Here is a 15585-nt window from a genome sequence, read left to right as displayed (position 1 = left end):
CTCTTTCCTTCTCGCTCTTTACCAACAGCTATTATTATTTTTGTCCAAAAAATTAAACTACTATTATATGTAAAAATAAATACATATAAAAATAATAACATTAATTAACTGGTGGACCAGGTCATCTCAATTCTCATCGCGCTTTCTTTCTTCCTTTCACGTTTCCTTGTTCTCTATATTTTATCCTCCTCACACCCCATTTCTTGACTATTCCAATTCAGTTCCTCATTCTTTTGATCTTTCTTACTTCTTTCGTACATCTCCAATTCCCGTCATGGCGGATGCTAATGGTTTGTGTCTTTGACCCCATTTCTATTTTTATACTCTTTTGCTCTTCTTTTCTGTTCGTTTACTTTCTTGGCTATTATTATCAGATCATGTATATATTTCCCATTTACTGCAATTTTTTTTTTGGGTGTGTGTGTGTGTGTGTGTGTGAATTGAGTATGCGCTTGTGCCATGGTTTTGCTCATTTACTGTCTGTGACTTTGGACTGAATTTTTGTTTCTAAGGCTGGGTGCGTTTCCTGTTCTGATTCTCATATTTGTTTCTGGGTAAGTCCAGATTTGTTTGTATCACCATTTCCATGAAAATTATCATATTTTATATTCTGGTGCCCCTTGCAACTTGTAAGTGTTTTTTACTAGGACTTGCCTTGATTTTAGCTCAAGAAAGTAGAAAAGTAACTTGGATGTGTTGCAAACACTGAATTCAAGCTATTTAACTGCTAACATTGATTTAAATCCCTAGATTTGAGATCCCATATTCCAATTTGTAGCATTCTAATGCTCCACCAACCATCCCTTACACACAACTTAATCGATCATGTAGCTGCTTTAAAGCAAATTGATTAAAAATGTCAAAATTTCACATTTTCTTCGCAAAATCTTGTAGATACATGTCTTTTATCATATCCAGTAGTGGGTGGCAAGACATTTAGTCCCGAAGTAGGAAGCGTCTTGTGCCCTTGACTGCAATGTGAATTGGAGCAACCATGAATTACCTTTCTCCTTTTCCTTCGAAGACCTGTGAATCTCTCTTCAGTTGTACTTTTACAAGATGATCTTATGCTTTCATTTAGAATTTGTGTGCATTCACTCCTAATTTGTTTGATTTATGAAATTTTCTTTCTCATGTTCACGCATATATATATATATACAGTCTCGATCTCTTGGACTACAGGGGTCCAAGAGATTTGTAGTCACTCACCGTTTGATGTAAATTCAACGGTTCATTCACTCTTGCACTCCTTTTAAGAAACTTTTTTGAACCATTGGATGTTACATCTAACGGTAAGTGACCACAGTCTCTTGGACCCCTGTGGTCCAAGAGATCGGGGCTATATATATATATATATTTTCCTTTTCAGGGAAATTCTAGGATAAGTGTGTATAAATTGGAAGCATAAACTTGGTTGGAACCTTGATTGGATAAAATGTTATTTCCTTTACATTGTTATTGCGAGTGCATATAATTTAAGTCATTGCACTTCTATTGTATATTAATAGGAAATTTCAAAGTGTGGTTTGAAATGTTGTTATTTGTTATATGCATGTGGGAACTTTGGATGCTTTGCTTAATCATAGTTAACCCTCCTCCATTGGTAGTGGTGGAAGCGAACGATGGAACCATTTCTGTGGCTTCTGCATTTGCTGCTCATCAACAAGGTAACACCAAACTCTTCTTTTGTGTCGTTACCATTTCCCTTCCCCAATGTGCAATGAAGATTACTATAATATATAAACAGTCAATGGGGGGGGTGTGTGGTTGGTTGGTTGTGTGTGTGGCGAAGAACTTAAATAAATGGTTTATATAGATAAGCAATAGAGTTTTTATGTCCCTGTTTATTTTGTTGATATTCAATTTGTATTTGTAACATTTAGCAAATGAAGTAATATATTTACTTATTCGCCTTGTCAGAAAAGGCGTACTTTACACCAGATATGGTCTTCATAATTATCATGCTTTGCTTTTCATTTTATTTTTCAACCAGTTGTACAGGATAGAGACCACAAATTCTTAACAGAAGCAGTTGGAGAAGCTTATAAGGGAGTTGAATGTGGAGATGGAGGGCCATTTGGCGCGGTTGTTGTTCGTAATGATGAAATAGTTGTCAGCTGTCACAACATGGTTTTGAAAAACACTGATCCGACTGCCCATGCAGAGGTTACTGCCATAAGAGAGGTTCGACTATTAAATTACTACATTGCCTCACGAGGGTGGTTTTGCTTACTGAAAACATGGTGGTAATAATGCCAAAATGGTTAGATCCTTCCTAGCGTGTGTACACATAGACACACTCATGCATATTGGTTTAGGGAAGACTTAAATGTCATTTTTGTTTAGTCTTTATCATAAAGTGAGCTTGAAAGTTTCTTGTAAATACCATCTTATTGGTACTGTTTTTTTCTGCTCATTTAAGTGAATTCTGATGCTTAATTTTATCACTTGGGAGCACTTGATGTCGAGAGGGACAATGTTACTGTAACAGAAGAACTGAGGATACACACACACAAAAGGTTTTTATGTTCGCATGGTCATTGTAAAGTTGTAAGCATGATGAGTATGTATATTGATCTTAGCAAATATGTTTCCGAAATCATATCCCATTGTTTTCAGTTTCTACTAGTTTTAGTTACCGCCCCTGTTCTTTATTTGATATTGAATTTGTGTCATGCTTTATATCTTGTGCCTCCAAATGCTTTTCGGATTTCATGCTCGGGATAAAAAATTTCCACAGGCCTGTAAGAAGCTCAATCAGATAGAGCTCGCAGACTGCGAAATATATGCATCTTGTGAGCCATGCCCAATGTGCTTTGGTGCTATTCATCTTTCAAGACTAAAGGTTCAATTTTCAAACCTTTTAGCTTCCGCATAGTAATGAGTGGATCACATTGCTATTAGGTTTCCATAATTTGTCGTGCTCTTTCTGAACAGAGGTTGGTCTATGGAGCTAAAGCTGAAGCAGCGATAGCAATTGGGTTTGATGATTTCATTGCGGATGCACTAAGGGGCACTGCATATTATCAAAAAGCTCACTTGGAGATCAAGAAAGCTGATGGTAACGGTGCTGTTATTGCTGAACAAGTATTTGAGAAAACAAAGGCGAAATTTCCCATGTATTGATTTTCATGATTCCCTTAATGGTGAAAATTCCACCATAACTGATTGAAGACTCAATTCTGTTATTACAAGACATTTAAAAATTTAGGAAAAGAAAATTTGATGGTTTCCTCAATAATGACTTTTCATTATACAATCAGCTGTTGCATATTGAGAAATTGAAATTTGGAGCTCGTTTTAAAAGAAATCTTACATTGCACATTGTTCAAATTAATGGGTAATATGCAAGAGGCTTTTAGCTCAAGTAGTTAAGAGTATTTATCATTACATCGGAGGTCCCAGTTTCGATTTTCCTCCCCCCTTTTATAACATATATATTGGGTATTATAGTTCCCCCTTTTAGAGCATTTTCAGTGGGAGGTTGTATAATGAGGAGTATGTTAATTATACACCATCTGTGATCGAAATTACCTGCAATGGGGAGGTGTAAACGATTGTAAATTTGCATCACAATGGTGAGATGCAAATTTAGATGCATATGTACATCCTTTTTTACATCCCTGGCAGGTGGGGCCTACATGAGAAAAAGTGAAAAAATATGGACAAAAGTAAGTAAAATCAGTTATACATTTTAGATTTACATCTTCTTCATTGGAGCAAAAACTGCATTTACAACCCCCAAATGTATAAAAGAGATGTAAAAATGGCTTGTACACCCTCGAAAATACACATCCCCACTATGGAAGCTCTTATGGGTAATATAGTCCAATAAATTTAAAGCTTTTACCTTGTGGTGGGTCAGCATGTTTAGCTGTAAATAAACATAATAAGATAGAATTAAACTTGGTTGGGAATTTCTTTGGACCAAAAAGTTGGAAGCTCAAAACAACGATCGTGTATCTCTAGAATGTTCGAGAAGGTTCTGTTTATTAATTTATTTTGGGTCGGTGAAACTCATTCAACGAAGCCCAATAGTGCACATAAAATAGGGACAAGCCCAGCAAACCCAAATAAGACAACGTGCCTTCTCTACAAGGATTTTTAGAGAGAGAGAGAGAGAGAGAGCCCTTTCATTTCAGATCTAACTTCACAGAAGCAAAGTGCGGTTCGGGGGGGGAGAGAAAGGCGCAGAAAGAGGAGGCGTCGCGTGCCTGCTTCGACGATGAAGTTGACGACACTCGACAACAGAGCCATGCGGCGCCGGAGAAGGTAAACATTCCATCTTATTCCTTAGAATCTGATTCGAAAATGATTGATCTCAAATCCTAATTGAGTTCGAGGTTTTATGGCCTTGATTTTTCTCTTAATGTGTATTATTATTTCTATTCCTTGTTGATTTCTATATTTATATTTGCGTGAAATAATGGAAGAAAGATAGTCTGTCTCTGTTCAGTTCGTGGCATGATTTCTTTTCATGTCTGTTTGGACAGAAAGAAAACGTTAAAGCCCCAATTTTATAATTTGGATCTTAAATTTTTTACTAATATAAACCTAGCTAATTCCATGATATTTGAATAGGAAAATTTTCAATTTCGTTCATGTATTGACTTGGACTTTACAATCTGTGGTTTCAATTGAACTTTTGATGGGCAATTTTGTTTATGGGACATGAAAAACAGTACGTGGGAAATTTCGGTAAGAAGAAGAAGAGGTACTACTAGAGTTTTGTTTTCTAACGTTGTTTTCTGTTTTCGAGTGGAAGAGTTTCTTTGTAATTATATTAGGTTTAGGGTTTGAATTGAACGTTATTTCTGTTATTCGTTTGACTCTTTTTAAAAATGTGTGATACAGACAGCAGCATGTCACTCATACGTTCTTGCGGATTTTCTAATCATTTGCTGCTGCTGGTGGATAAATCTACCTGCAGACCAATGAGTAGCCTCCGGCCTAAATTAATTGGTAAGCTTCTGCAATCAATAAAATTTACTGTGGAGATCTTCTACCCCTTTCATTTCATTCTTCCTCCTATTAACAGTGAATTACGTGTATGTTTTTTTGCTCAATGTTGTTGCAGTTTGAAGCTCTGGTCAAGCTGTAGTGAAAGTGGCAACAAGTGCTTCTGTGAAATCTCGTGAGCTTTCGTGAATGTGTGAAAGTGACCCAGACCAGACTGCAAGACCTTGCAACGTTAATGGCCTTCCTGAAATTTTGTCCAACCCCAGCCAGCGCAGTTTGACAACCTTCAGCCCAATAACCGCCTCGACCCTAGAAGAAAGGATCCTAGAACGGCTTGGCCCTTATTGAAAATATTCGGCTTAATCACAGACCGGTTTGCAAATGTTAAACTCAACTAAAGCTTACGGAGCCATGCTGCACTGGAGAAGGTAAACATTTCATCTTATTCCTTAGAATCTGATTCGAAAATATTGACCTCAAACCCTAATTGAGTTCGAGGTTTATGGCGGATGAGGCAGTGGATACTCGATTTTTCTCTTAATCTGTATTATTATTTCTATTCCTTGTTGCTTTCTTTATTTATACTTGTGTGAAATAATGGAAGAAAGATACTCTCTCTCTCTCTCTCTCTCTCTCTCTCTCTCTCTCTGTGTTCAGTTCATGGCAAGATTTCTTTTCATGTTTGTTTGGACAAAAAGAAAATGTTAAAGCCCCAATTTTACAATGGAGGCATGGGACTTTAGAATCTGTGGTTTCAATTAAACCTTTGATGGACTGTTTTGTTGATGGAACATGAAAAACAATACATGAGAAATTTCGGTTAGAAGAAGAAGAGGTACTGCTACGGTTTTCTTTTCTAACCTTGTTTTCTGTTTTCAAGCGGAAGAGTTTCTTTGTAATTATATTAGGTTTAGGGTTTGAATTGAACGTTATTTCTGTTATTCATGAATCTTTTTAAAAATGTGTAATACAGACAGCAGCATGTCTCTCTCTCATATGTTGTTTGTTTGTTTGCCTTCCCCGCCATGATTATTTCATGGGGATTTTTAAATCATTAAAATTTACTGTGGAGATCTTCTACCCTCATTTCATTCTTTCTCCTATTAACAGTGAATTAATTAATTGTATGTTTTTTGGTCAATGTTATGTTGTTGCAGTTTGAAGCTCTCTCTGGTCAAGTTTGGGGCCAATGATTTCGCAATAACTAAGCAAATATATGATTTTTGTTTCAGAGCCCCTGATGGGTTAACTGTGGTATCAGCTTCGATTTTTGGAGGTCTTTGGACCACCAAGCACTGACAAAGCAAGAACCTCCCCTCTGGATGGCCTATTTTAAGTGCAATAACTGCCCCAAGTGCTATTTTTACTCGAGGTTTTGCTACTTTGGGTCTTTTAACTGAAATGCATCAATCCGAAATATTAGTACCAGCGCTCCAATCCCTTTGGTTAATGATGCATGTAAGTATGATGGTATTGAGCTGTGCAGCTCTTGTGTGGACCATTATTATCATTAGCTCTTCTAGTCATTACATTTCAAAAATTCAGAAGGATTTTTAGTAAAGGCAATAATTGTCTCATAAGATTTCTCCCATAAGATATGAACAATATATTGTTAGTGTATAGAAAAATAAATAATACATGTTCCCCTAACTAATACAAAATTTAGTACATACCGCCTTAAACTCAAATTACCTCTGTAAACAAATTACCTGTTGTGTCACATTTACTGCGCCCCGGTACATATAGTTTGGGGCCGATTATTGATAACTGAGGCCCTTTAATTGTGCATTTGGGTCCCACTAACGCCCAAATTTCCAGAACTTAAAGCCTAATTATATGGCAGATTTATAGTTTGGACCCAAATAACTGGGCAGATATAGTATGGACCCAATAACTGGGTAGATATAATGCAGCCCAATGTCCAGGACATAGACCGAATGTCCAGGATATTGTGTGCGCTTGTCGTTTATGGACCCTTCAGTGGGGCTGTTTTATCTTTTGTGGGCCTTCATTGGGCCTATTTTGTAGTTTTTGGTTCTTCATTGGGCCTGTTTTGTCGTTTAGTTTCCTTTTGATGGGCTTATCCTGTCTTTTAAGGATCCTAGAATTAGCCTATTTGTCGTATATATTAATTGGGCCTATTTTGTCGGTTATTGTCTTTTGGCTGGGCCGATTTTTGTCGTTTATTGGTCTTCTGTGGCCCTATTTTGTCTGTTATTGGCCTTTACTGGGCCTGTTTTATTGTAATTCTGGTGGGCCTAATTTGTCGTTTGTTATAATTTTTTGTGGGCTATTTTGTCGTTTCTGTGGACTCCATGGGCCTAATTTGTCTTTTATGGGGCTCTATTGGGCCTATTTTGTCATTTATTGACCATTATTGGGCCTATTTTGTCGTTTGTGATACTGCGTTGGGCCTATTTTGTCGTTTATGTGACTCCATTGGGCTATTTTGTCCTTTACTGTCTTTTCGGTGGTTTTTTTGTCTTTTGTGGGGATTTGATTGGGCCTATTTTGTCTCTATGTTGGATTAATTGGGCCTATTTTGTCGTTTATTGGCCATCATTGAGCTTATTGTGTACTTCATTGGGCCTATTTTGTCGATTATGGGATTCCATTGGGCCTATTTTGTCGTTTATAGTGAATTTATTGGGCCCTTATGGGCCTATTTTGTCTTTGTGGGACTTTATTGGGCCCATTTTGCCAATTATGAGATTCCACTGGGCCTATTTTATCATTTTTGGGCCTCTGTGCTGCTTATTTTGTCGTTTATAGGCCTTTCATTGGGCCTATTTTGTCGTTTATGAGCCATTCAGTGGGCCTATTTTGTCATTTGTGGGCGATTCAGTGGGCTTATTTTGTCTTTTATAGGCTCTCACGTTAATGGGCGGAAACCCGGGGCCTGTTTCACTTTTGGAGCCAACTTCTGGGCCGAATTATGGGCTCCTTTTGAACCGAAATTAGCGATTTACTGTCACATTTCGAACACCCTATTTACGGCCCAGTGTGCTTGTTCAGGCCCTATCGAACTTATCTTATTTTGGTCCAGGGGGGAAAAGTTCAGCCGATACAGCAAAAATACGGCCCAATTTTTAGTATTTTTGCAGGAGTAAAATATAAGCCGATCCCTAACCCCGGATGCATCTAACACACTCCTCAACTAACCATCACAAAATGGCAACTACTATACCACTGCATGAATATCAACACCACATTCTAATCTCCAACAGGAATTGGTCAGATTACTGAGGACTTAAACCAAAACCCTAACATTTTTAGTGATTCCAAGACTAACAATCCGCATATAACTGGTCAAGGCCAAAGTCTTATACTCAGGGTGGCATAAAATATGAATTCAATTCATGGTGACTCAGTGTCTGAGATCTGTCTCAAGTTTGAATGAATTTCAAACATCAAACAAAATCCTTTGAAATACATAATTTCGTCTAAAACACACACACACACATATATATATATATATACACATAGATAAAGCTAGTTCATGTCTAGCTACAGCTATACACGTTCCGTACACGTCTTTTATGAATTTACTATACGTAACTAACACAAGTATATATGCATATGCCTGCCTGCACACACGTGTAGTTCTAATCGTTGTTGAACGCAAAATAACCAAAGCTAGTAAAGTAAAATCCTGAATTAAATAATAACTGTGCAAGTTTGAAGACAGATCTTGTCTCAAGTGTATGACTCGCTGTCTTACTTTACATATCATAGCTTTCAAGGTCTTGAAAATGAAAGGAACAAATAAAAACCTTAAACATCAAACCAAAAACAAATAAAATAAAACTCCAACATCAAACATGTCAAAACTAATATACACCAATATCTAGTGTCTTAGCCCAAGTAGGTATGATATGAACATTCATCAGCTTTCCATAAGCTACGAAAAATCTAAATGATCAACTCACCAAAAAAATAAAATAATAAAACAGCTCTAGATTAGAAGGGTAAATGGGAGGGCAAATCTTGACCAAGAAGTTCAGGCCTTTAGAACATACGGTGATTTCTAAATTCCTTCTACCTGCAATTACGAGTCTCGCAATCCCGTAAATGAAATCCCCAGATTTTTAACACATGATTACAATCAAACGCAATAAATTAAGTGGCTGACTTGATCAATTTTTTGTCAAAAAACATATAATGTACATCAAGATACAGTAAGGAAACGAAAATTTTCTCATCTATAAATTATTTCATCAATTATCTACACATGTCTAAAGCGTATGAACAAAACTATCAAAAGACTAAACAATCATCAGAAAATAATTATTCAACAACTGTTCTATGAAACCAACAAAGACGAAAATTCGAAAATGCGAACACCAGCTGCACCATCAACCATTTGATCAGAGACCAAGCAAATTTATATGAACAAAAAATTCAAGATTCGAGGAAAGTCCCACAACTTACTAGCAATGCCAACCTTCAATCTGAAACCCCCATGGATTCATCAGCCTCGGCTGGATCGTAACTCCTCCAATGCAACTTTTATCTGATTTTGAACCAACTCCAATCGCTTGGAGTAGACCTCCAACTCCAATATCTGCTGCTTCCTCCACTTCTCATCTGCCCCTTCACAACCACCAAAATTCAAATTCATGGACGGCCCGCCGAAGCTCAATGGAATAGGATTCAATGACAACCCTCCGAACCCTCTAGCCGACCCGCCGCCCATTGCACTACTCAGCAACTCCTTGAACAATGGAGACAAACAACTCTTCACCGTCTCCTCAATCAACCCGTGAACATTACAATTGCTGCAACTATTACCACCACCACCACCATGGTTACTGTTATTAATGCTGTTGTTATTATCTTTAATTACAGGCGATGGCTCAACGAAACCTCCACGGGACGGTGGCGCTCTTTCTTCGGCTCTAAGCTGCGTTCGCGAGCGCTTGCGCGATCTCGGCGTGGACTTCTTATCGCCGGCGAAACCAGCAGCCTCCTCGTTCTTAATCTCATAATTGTTGAAATTGGGATTGTTAGGGTTAGGGCTCGGATCTTCATCGTCCAAGGCGTTATCGTCGGGGCCGATACGGCCGATATTGCTCCAGATCTTGCGAGAGATCTCGAACGTGGCTTGATCGTGAGGGCTCTTGAAGCTAACCTCTTTGCCGCTGGCGATTTTGTTGAGGACGTTCCGGTACTTCTTCTTCAGCCTCCGGAGCTTCTCGACGAGCTGGTTCTTGTTGAAGTCAAGCTGAAGCTTGGACTTGATCTGGTCGTAGAACAAGGCGGTGTCGTTTTGGCCGTGGTGCGAGCCTTTGTTGCCTCGCATCGTCGTGTAGTCGAGGAAGCCTTGCAAGAGCTCGATCTCGTCCTCGTCGGTCCACAGCCTCTGGAAGAGTCTCCGAGAGTCGTCGAGGGCCGCCGGCTTCTTCTCTTCGGGCTGGGGGGACAGAACGGCGTGTCGTTTGGGATCGGAGGACAATACGGCGTCGTTGGCGATTACGGTAGTTGCGGTGGAGGTCGTTGTGGCCAGAGCCAAGGGAGGGGGGTCCCGAGCGGGCAGGGCGACGGTGACGGTGGGAGTGGCGATGGCGACGGGGAGAGAGTCGGTGGCGCCGGCGGAAGAGGTGGAAGGGGAGGCAGAGTTGATGACATCATCATTTAGGACGTCGTCGTCATCGTCGACGTCATCTTCTTCCTCGTCGTCGTCGACGACGTCGTCTTCTTCCTCGTCGTCTTGGGAGGAGGAGGAGAGGTCCCCTTCGGGCAGAACGGCGTCGTCTTGGTCGGGGGCCATTCCTCAGCTAGAATGGGAATTTTGGTAAAAATTGGGGGTGAGGTTAGCAAAGTGTTTTGGTGGACAAAGAAGAACAGGAAGAGAGAGAGAGAGAGAGAAGTAGTTGGGGTTAGGCCGAGAGAGAGGGAAGGAGGCAAGTGGGGTTGGAGTTGGGTTGGTTCACAAGGTTTTGGTTAGCCTTATTTTTATGCGTTGCGTGTTGGAGTGTTGATGAAATGAAAGGGTGGACCTGACTTGGTGGTGGTGCTTTCTTTGGTTTGGTTTTGGTTTGGTGTCGTGGGAGAGAGAGAGAGAGAGAGAGAGAGAGAGGAGGACCCACACACCCACGCCACTTCCAACTAATCAATTCCTAAATATTGGCAAATCCGTCGTCGTATCCAATTATATCAGTTTTTGAATTCACGGATCCAATCCAAATCCACCGAGTCATCGAAATAAATCAAAATTTTATTAAATCCACCGATTTCGAACACCCCTAACCATCGAAACAAATTAGAACGAATTAGCTTACAAAACATCCATTAGTGTAATGATTTAAAGTATTTATTTATTTAGATAAAATTTTGGATTCGAGTTTTAACATTCGTATGAGATATGTGAATTTAAATATTATCGCTTTTTTTCAATATGAAAGATCCTAAAAAAAGAACGAATTAGTTATAAAGGAAAGAAATTTGAAATTAACTATATGACTAAAGTCAGAGTATACCGTCTCAACACAAACAAGAGGTAACTCCTATTTAAAAGAAAAAGGAATAAAATGGGTTGGGCTGCAAGCAATGCAAGTTCATGGAAAATGGCTCCTTGAATTGTTTTACAATCATCTTCTTCATCCATTATAAGATGAAAAATTCGGTCCAATATTTGGGAAAGTCACCCCCCCTCACCCCCTCTGGTAATTGGATCAGCTTCTTTTAGGGAAAAAAACATAAAACAAAAAAGATTGCAAGTCAAGTCACCTATTTGATCATCTAAACCCTATGATATGAGCTTGTTCACTACATGTTTCGAGCATGCACCTACCAAATTCAAATCATAAACAAGCACAGTGAATATGACTTGCCCCAAAAAAAAAATGAAATTGTTTATCTAGAATTTTCTAATCACATCAACGATAATTATTGACAAAATTAAACTGAAAGTTTGTTGAGAGCGGTACTTGTTTTGGGAGGTGAATACAATCCTCACGTAAAAAATTAGGTAATGGGCATGCAAGGCAGGGGACATGAGCCATTATCGGATAGTGGCCACCATTAATATTGTTCCTCCATTCACATCCATTCCTCTATAACGTTACTATCATTTCTAATTATGCTATTCTTATCAACAAATTCTTCTTAATCATTAATTATCTAGCTTAACCTAAAATTTACAGACTCCAAACCCGAAACTGCAATTTCTCTCAGACGCAGACCAAGCCACTCAAGGAGAACATCTGGAACAACCTCTCTCTCTGGTTTGGTCTGCTCTCTGCAGGGTCTCGTCTCTTTTAATTTTTTTTAAAATATAATGGCATGGCCGCCATTGCTTAGTTGGATCCTATCTTCTTCTTCTTCTTCGTCTTCCTCAGAGTATGAATCCGACGACAACAACGACATTGAAGATTTAGGAGGAATTAATGATGTCCCCGACAACAACCCAAAATCACAAAATGACAATATTGATGATCATGAAAACGACGACGTCTCATACCAACCGCAGGAGGAGGATCAAAACTCCAACTCCACCTCCGACTACACCTTCACAGTCTCCGAACCCAGCGCAAAACGACGACGCATTGATCGCACATACAAGCCAGCATTGACGTCCGATGCACCCGAGGAAAACAAGAAACGGCGTCGAAAAAGGGTGTGGAGCAAGGAGGACGAGCTGGAGTTGTTGCGGAGTTTGCTCGACGACTACTACAGCAGGGGACAAATTAGAACCACCGTGAAGGACACGGCGTCGTTTTACGAAGAGGTTAAGCCCAAGTTAAAGCTGGAATGTAACAGGGCCCAAATGGTCGAGAAGCTGAGGAGATTGAAGAAGAAGTACCACAACGTCGTAAACAAAATGAAGGACATGAACTCGACTGGCAAAGAGTTCCGCTTCAAAAACCCGCACGACAAGGTCGTTTTTGAACTTTCCGACAAGATTTGGAACGTCGTAGATTCGCATGAAGATTATGCACCAAATTCTAAGTACGTTAGTATTTGCAACAATGTTAAGGTGAAAAAGGAGGAGGACAACGTGGGTAGCAGCAGCGTTGCAGATCATGAACGGCCACAGATGAGACACACGTGGTCGCATTCTAGGCTAACAACAACGTTTGATGAGAACACTAAGGCTCATGATGTTTTGAATGATAATGGAACGACGTCGTCGTTGAATAATAATAATAAAAATAAAAATAATAACAATAATGTGGATGATAATATGAAGAATGATATACCAGGGTTGATAATTGAGGGGCTGGCTATGAATCCATTACCTCTGAGTTTAAGTAAATTTGGAAGTGGGGTTGAGGTGGCAGATGAAAAGTGGAGGAAGCAGCAGATTTTGGAGTTGGAGACATACTCTAAAAGGTTGGATTTGGTGCAGCATCAGGTTAAGGCAGCTTTGGATGAATTGCGGTCCAAGGGAGATGAGTAAAAATTGTTTTCAATTTATTTAGTTTGTAAAATTCTTTTGGGTTGAATAGGATAGATAAATTTGCTGTTCTTGATTTGATAGAGTAATTGTTAAACTAAATAACAATTCCTAGAATAATTTAGACATGTATTAATTTTATGATTTATTCAGCTGTCTAAACAATTCGAACACAGGACCTTAAGTGTAGGTATAAATGCTCTTAACCAGTTGAGTTACAAGTTCCTTTTTCGTTCAGTGTCAATGGCGTTTCTACATTAAGCTGTCCAACCCAATTTTTTTCCTAAAAAATTATTGAATGGGCAGCTTCTCTCCTCTTGTCTTGTCTACAACAACTTCTCATCTACTTCTCTTGACATATAGGCATCAACTTCTCCTCTTGCTAGCAACAATTATTCTTCTCATTCTCTTCTTTTTAATTATCTTATGCATCTTTATGTTGAAATTGAGTATTTCATGGTTTAATTAGGAATGAATTAAAATTAATTAGGGCTTTGATTTTAGGAATTTTGTTGAGATATTTGATTTGTTGTTGGTATGGTTGAGATGTTTGATTTGCGTTGGTATGTTTGATTAAATACATGGATGCTATTATGAGAATTGGTTTATTTTTGTTGAGACGTTTGATTTATCTTCTTGGCAAAATCTTCCTAAATCTCCCATTGTTGAGCCTCAAGTTGAAAGAGTTGAGAATCAAAGAGTCGATGATGATCAAAATTTTTATATCAATTATTTAAGTGTGATCCTAGATTACATTGTCTAGTTTTAGTTTTTGTATTTGTTAAACTTTTATTTATTGATAGACATGCATTTGAGGGTAAGGCTCATTACGTTCCTCCGACTATGTGTATCTTTATATGTGTATTAACGAAATCCACTTGTACCGTCGAGTTTAGCATGTAAATTTTGCCCGGCCGACTTTCGAATCCTGAAACCTAGTGGTAACAACTTTATTGTTACTTGTTTGTTTTGTTGGGTTTTAGGTATTTGGGTTTTTAGATAGTTGGACTGAAACCCAAAACCCGGCCCATTTTCTGGAATCCACTTACAATCTCACACCTTCCCCACCTTATCCAACTCTGTGTTTCAAAGGAAGAATATGCCCTCCAATGGATCCCTTTCCTTTGTGAGCGTTCTCCTCCACCCAGATGCACACACATAACTTGAAAAACAACAACTTTCCCATTAAACCATTTTCTCTGTACACTTCGTGCTTCTTTGAATAACAAAGAGGCACTAAGTCACATCCATCTCCACCATCACCATTCATGGCTTGTGCAACAACAAGACCCACCTTCTCTTTCCACCTCTCAACCTCTTTTTCCCAACATTCTCATCCAAAACCCAAAACCCAATTCACAAACCCAACTCTCCTTCCCAAGATCCCAAGCATTTCACTCTCACTTACTCACAAGCCCCATAAACCAAACAATTTGACTACAAACTCCATTGATGTCTCTAAAGAGGATAAACCAACATCAGATGAGCCTGCTTCTCCTCCTCCCACCTCCTATATAGAGCCAGAGCCAGAGCCAGAACAAGAAGAAGCAGCAGAAACAACATTTGATAAGCGCAGGCTTGAAGAGAAGTTTGCAGTTTTGAATACAGGGATATATGAATGCAGGTCTTGTGGGTACAAATATGATGAGGCAGTGGGAGACCCATCATATCCAATCCCACCAGGATTGCAATTTGATAAGTTACCTGAGGATTGGAGGTGCCCAACATGTGGGGCTGCACAGAGCTTCTTTGTGAGTAAGAGTGTGGAAATAGCTGGGTTTGCTCAGAACCAGCAGTTTGGGCTTGGTGGAAATGCACTGACTTCTGGCCAGAAGGCTGTGCTCATATTTGGGGGCTTGTTCCTTTTCTTTGTGCTTTTCTTGTCTGGCTATTTTCTGCAATAATGAATGGGAGGGAGGTATGATATGAGCCCTTTTTCTTTCATATGTGAAAATATAATAATTTAAGTCACTTGAGTAACCAGAGAGGTATAGTATCTTTTGTTTCTGAGGAGGTTTGTGTGTTGAATTGTGGCATAGGTTCCATCCCATGGACATAGCATTTCAATCGTTGTGATGTGAAAAGAACCTCTTTTACATTTGTATAATGTCAAAGCTTTAGACTTCTTGGGGGAAACATATTGTTCTTCAGTGTCTTGGTGCTTATGAAAATGCAGCGAGTTTTGAACAATCAACTAATCTCATTCCATTTTATTTGAACAATGCCCA

The 15585-nt window shown here is 39.0% G+C and overlaps 4 protein-coding genes and 1 long non-coding RNA gene across 8 annotated transcripts; 4 read left to right on the top strand and 1 right to left on the bottom strand.

Annotated features, from left to right (window-relative positions):
* On the top strand, positions 122–3310 carry LOC18773889 (guanine deaminase). 3 transcript variants are annotated; one of them, XM_007205887.2, is made up of 5 exons: positions 122–290; positions 1587–1667; positions 1994–2184; positions 2741–2845; positions 2938–3310. In XM_007205887.2, the coding sequence occupies exons 1-5, from the start codon at positions 275–277 to the stop codon at positions 3124–3126; spliced, it is 582 nt and encodes a 193-aa protein (XP_007205949.1). In that variant the 5' UTR covers positions 122–274; the 3' UTR covers positions 3127–3310. The 3 variants fall into 3 exon arrangements, with proteins under 3 accessions (XP_007205949.1, XP_020421016.1, XP_020421015.1); XM_020565426.1 differs by having other exon boundaries at positions 124–290; positions 1608–1667; XM_020565427.1 differs by lacking the exon at positions 1587–1667 and having other exon boundaries at positions 123–290.
* Positions 4090–6627, top strand: LOC18772310. Of its 2 annotated transcripts, none has more exons than XR_002272357.1 (4): positions 4090–4272; positions 4855–4962; positions 5078–5387; positions 6117–6627. It is a non-coding gene; the product is annotated as an uncharacterized LOC18772310 (long non-coding RNA). The 2 variants fall into 2 exon arrangements; XR_002272358.1 differs by having other exon boundaries at positions 4091–4272; positions 6192–6627.
* Positions 9073–10987, bottom strand: LOC18774852 (probable transcription factor At3g04930). Its single transcript, XM_020566395.1, has one exon. The coding sequence runs from the start codon at positions 10727–10729 to the stop codon at positions 9431–9433; it is 1299 nt and encodes a 432-aa protein (XP_020421984.1). The 5' UTR covers positions 10730–10987; the 3' UTR covers positions 9073–9430.
* LOC18772844 (probable transcription factor At5g28040) lies at positions 12064–13360 on the top strand. The gene has a single exon (XM_007207901.2). The coding sequence runs from the start codon at positions 12239–12241 to the stop codon at positions 13358–13360; it is 1122 nt and encodes a 373-aa protein (XP_007207963.2). The 5' UTR covers positions 12064–12238.
* Positions 14393–15547, top strand: LOC18775254 (rubredoxin). Its single transcript, XM_007205841.2, has one exon. It carries the CDS (start codon positions 14626–14628, stop codon positions 15259–15261), a length of 636 nt encoding a protein of 211 aa, XP_007205903.1. The 5' UTR covers positions 14393–14625; the 3' UTR covers positions 15262–15547.

Source organism: Prunus persica, chromosome G6 (genome assembly GCF_000346465.2).
Source record: "Prunus persica cultivar Lovell chromosome G6, Prunus_persica_NCBIv2, whole genome shotgun sequence".
NCBI lineage: Eukaryota > Viridiplantae > Streptophyta > Magnoliopsida > Rosales > Rosaceae > Prunus > Prunus persica.
This window is presented reverse-complemented; position numbering and strand designations above follow the sequence as displayed.

Excerpts from the sequence above, each read along its gene's own strand:
- LOC18773889 (XM_007205887.2), top strand. Across the intron at positions 1,668-1,993 it reads ATTTGCTGCTCATCAACAAG|TTGTACAGGATAGAGACCAC; the intron begins GTAACACCAAAC and ends TTTTTCAACCAG. Across the intron at positions 2,185-2,740 it reads AGGTTACTGCCATAAGAGAG|GCCTGTAAGAAGCTCAATCA; the intron begins GTTCGACTATTA and ends AAATTTCCACAG.
- LOC18774852 (XM_020566395.1), bottom strand. The coding sequence starts at position 10,729 with ATGGCCCCCGACCAAGACGACGCCGTTCTGCCCGAAGGGGACCTCTCC.
- LOC18775254 (XM_007205841.2), top strand. The coding sequence starts at position 14,626 with ATGGCTTGTGCAACAACAAGACCCACCTTCTCTTTCCACCTCTCAACC.
- LOC18772844 (XM_007207901.2), top strand. The coding sequence starts at position 12,239 with ATGGCATGGCCGCCATTGCTTAGTTGGATCCTATCTTCTTCTTCTTCT.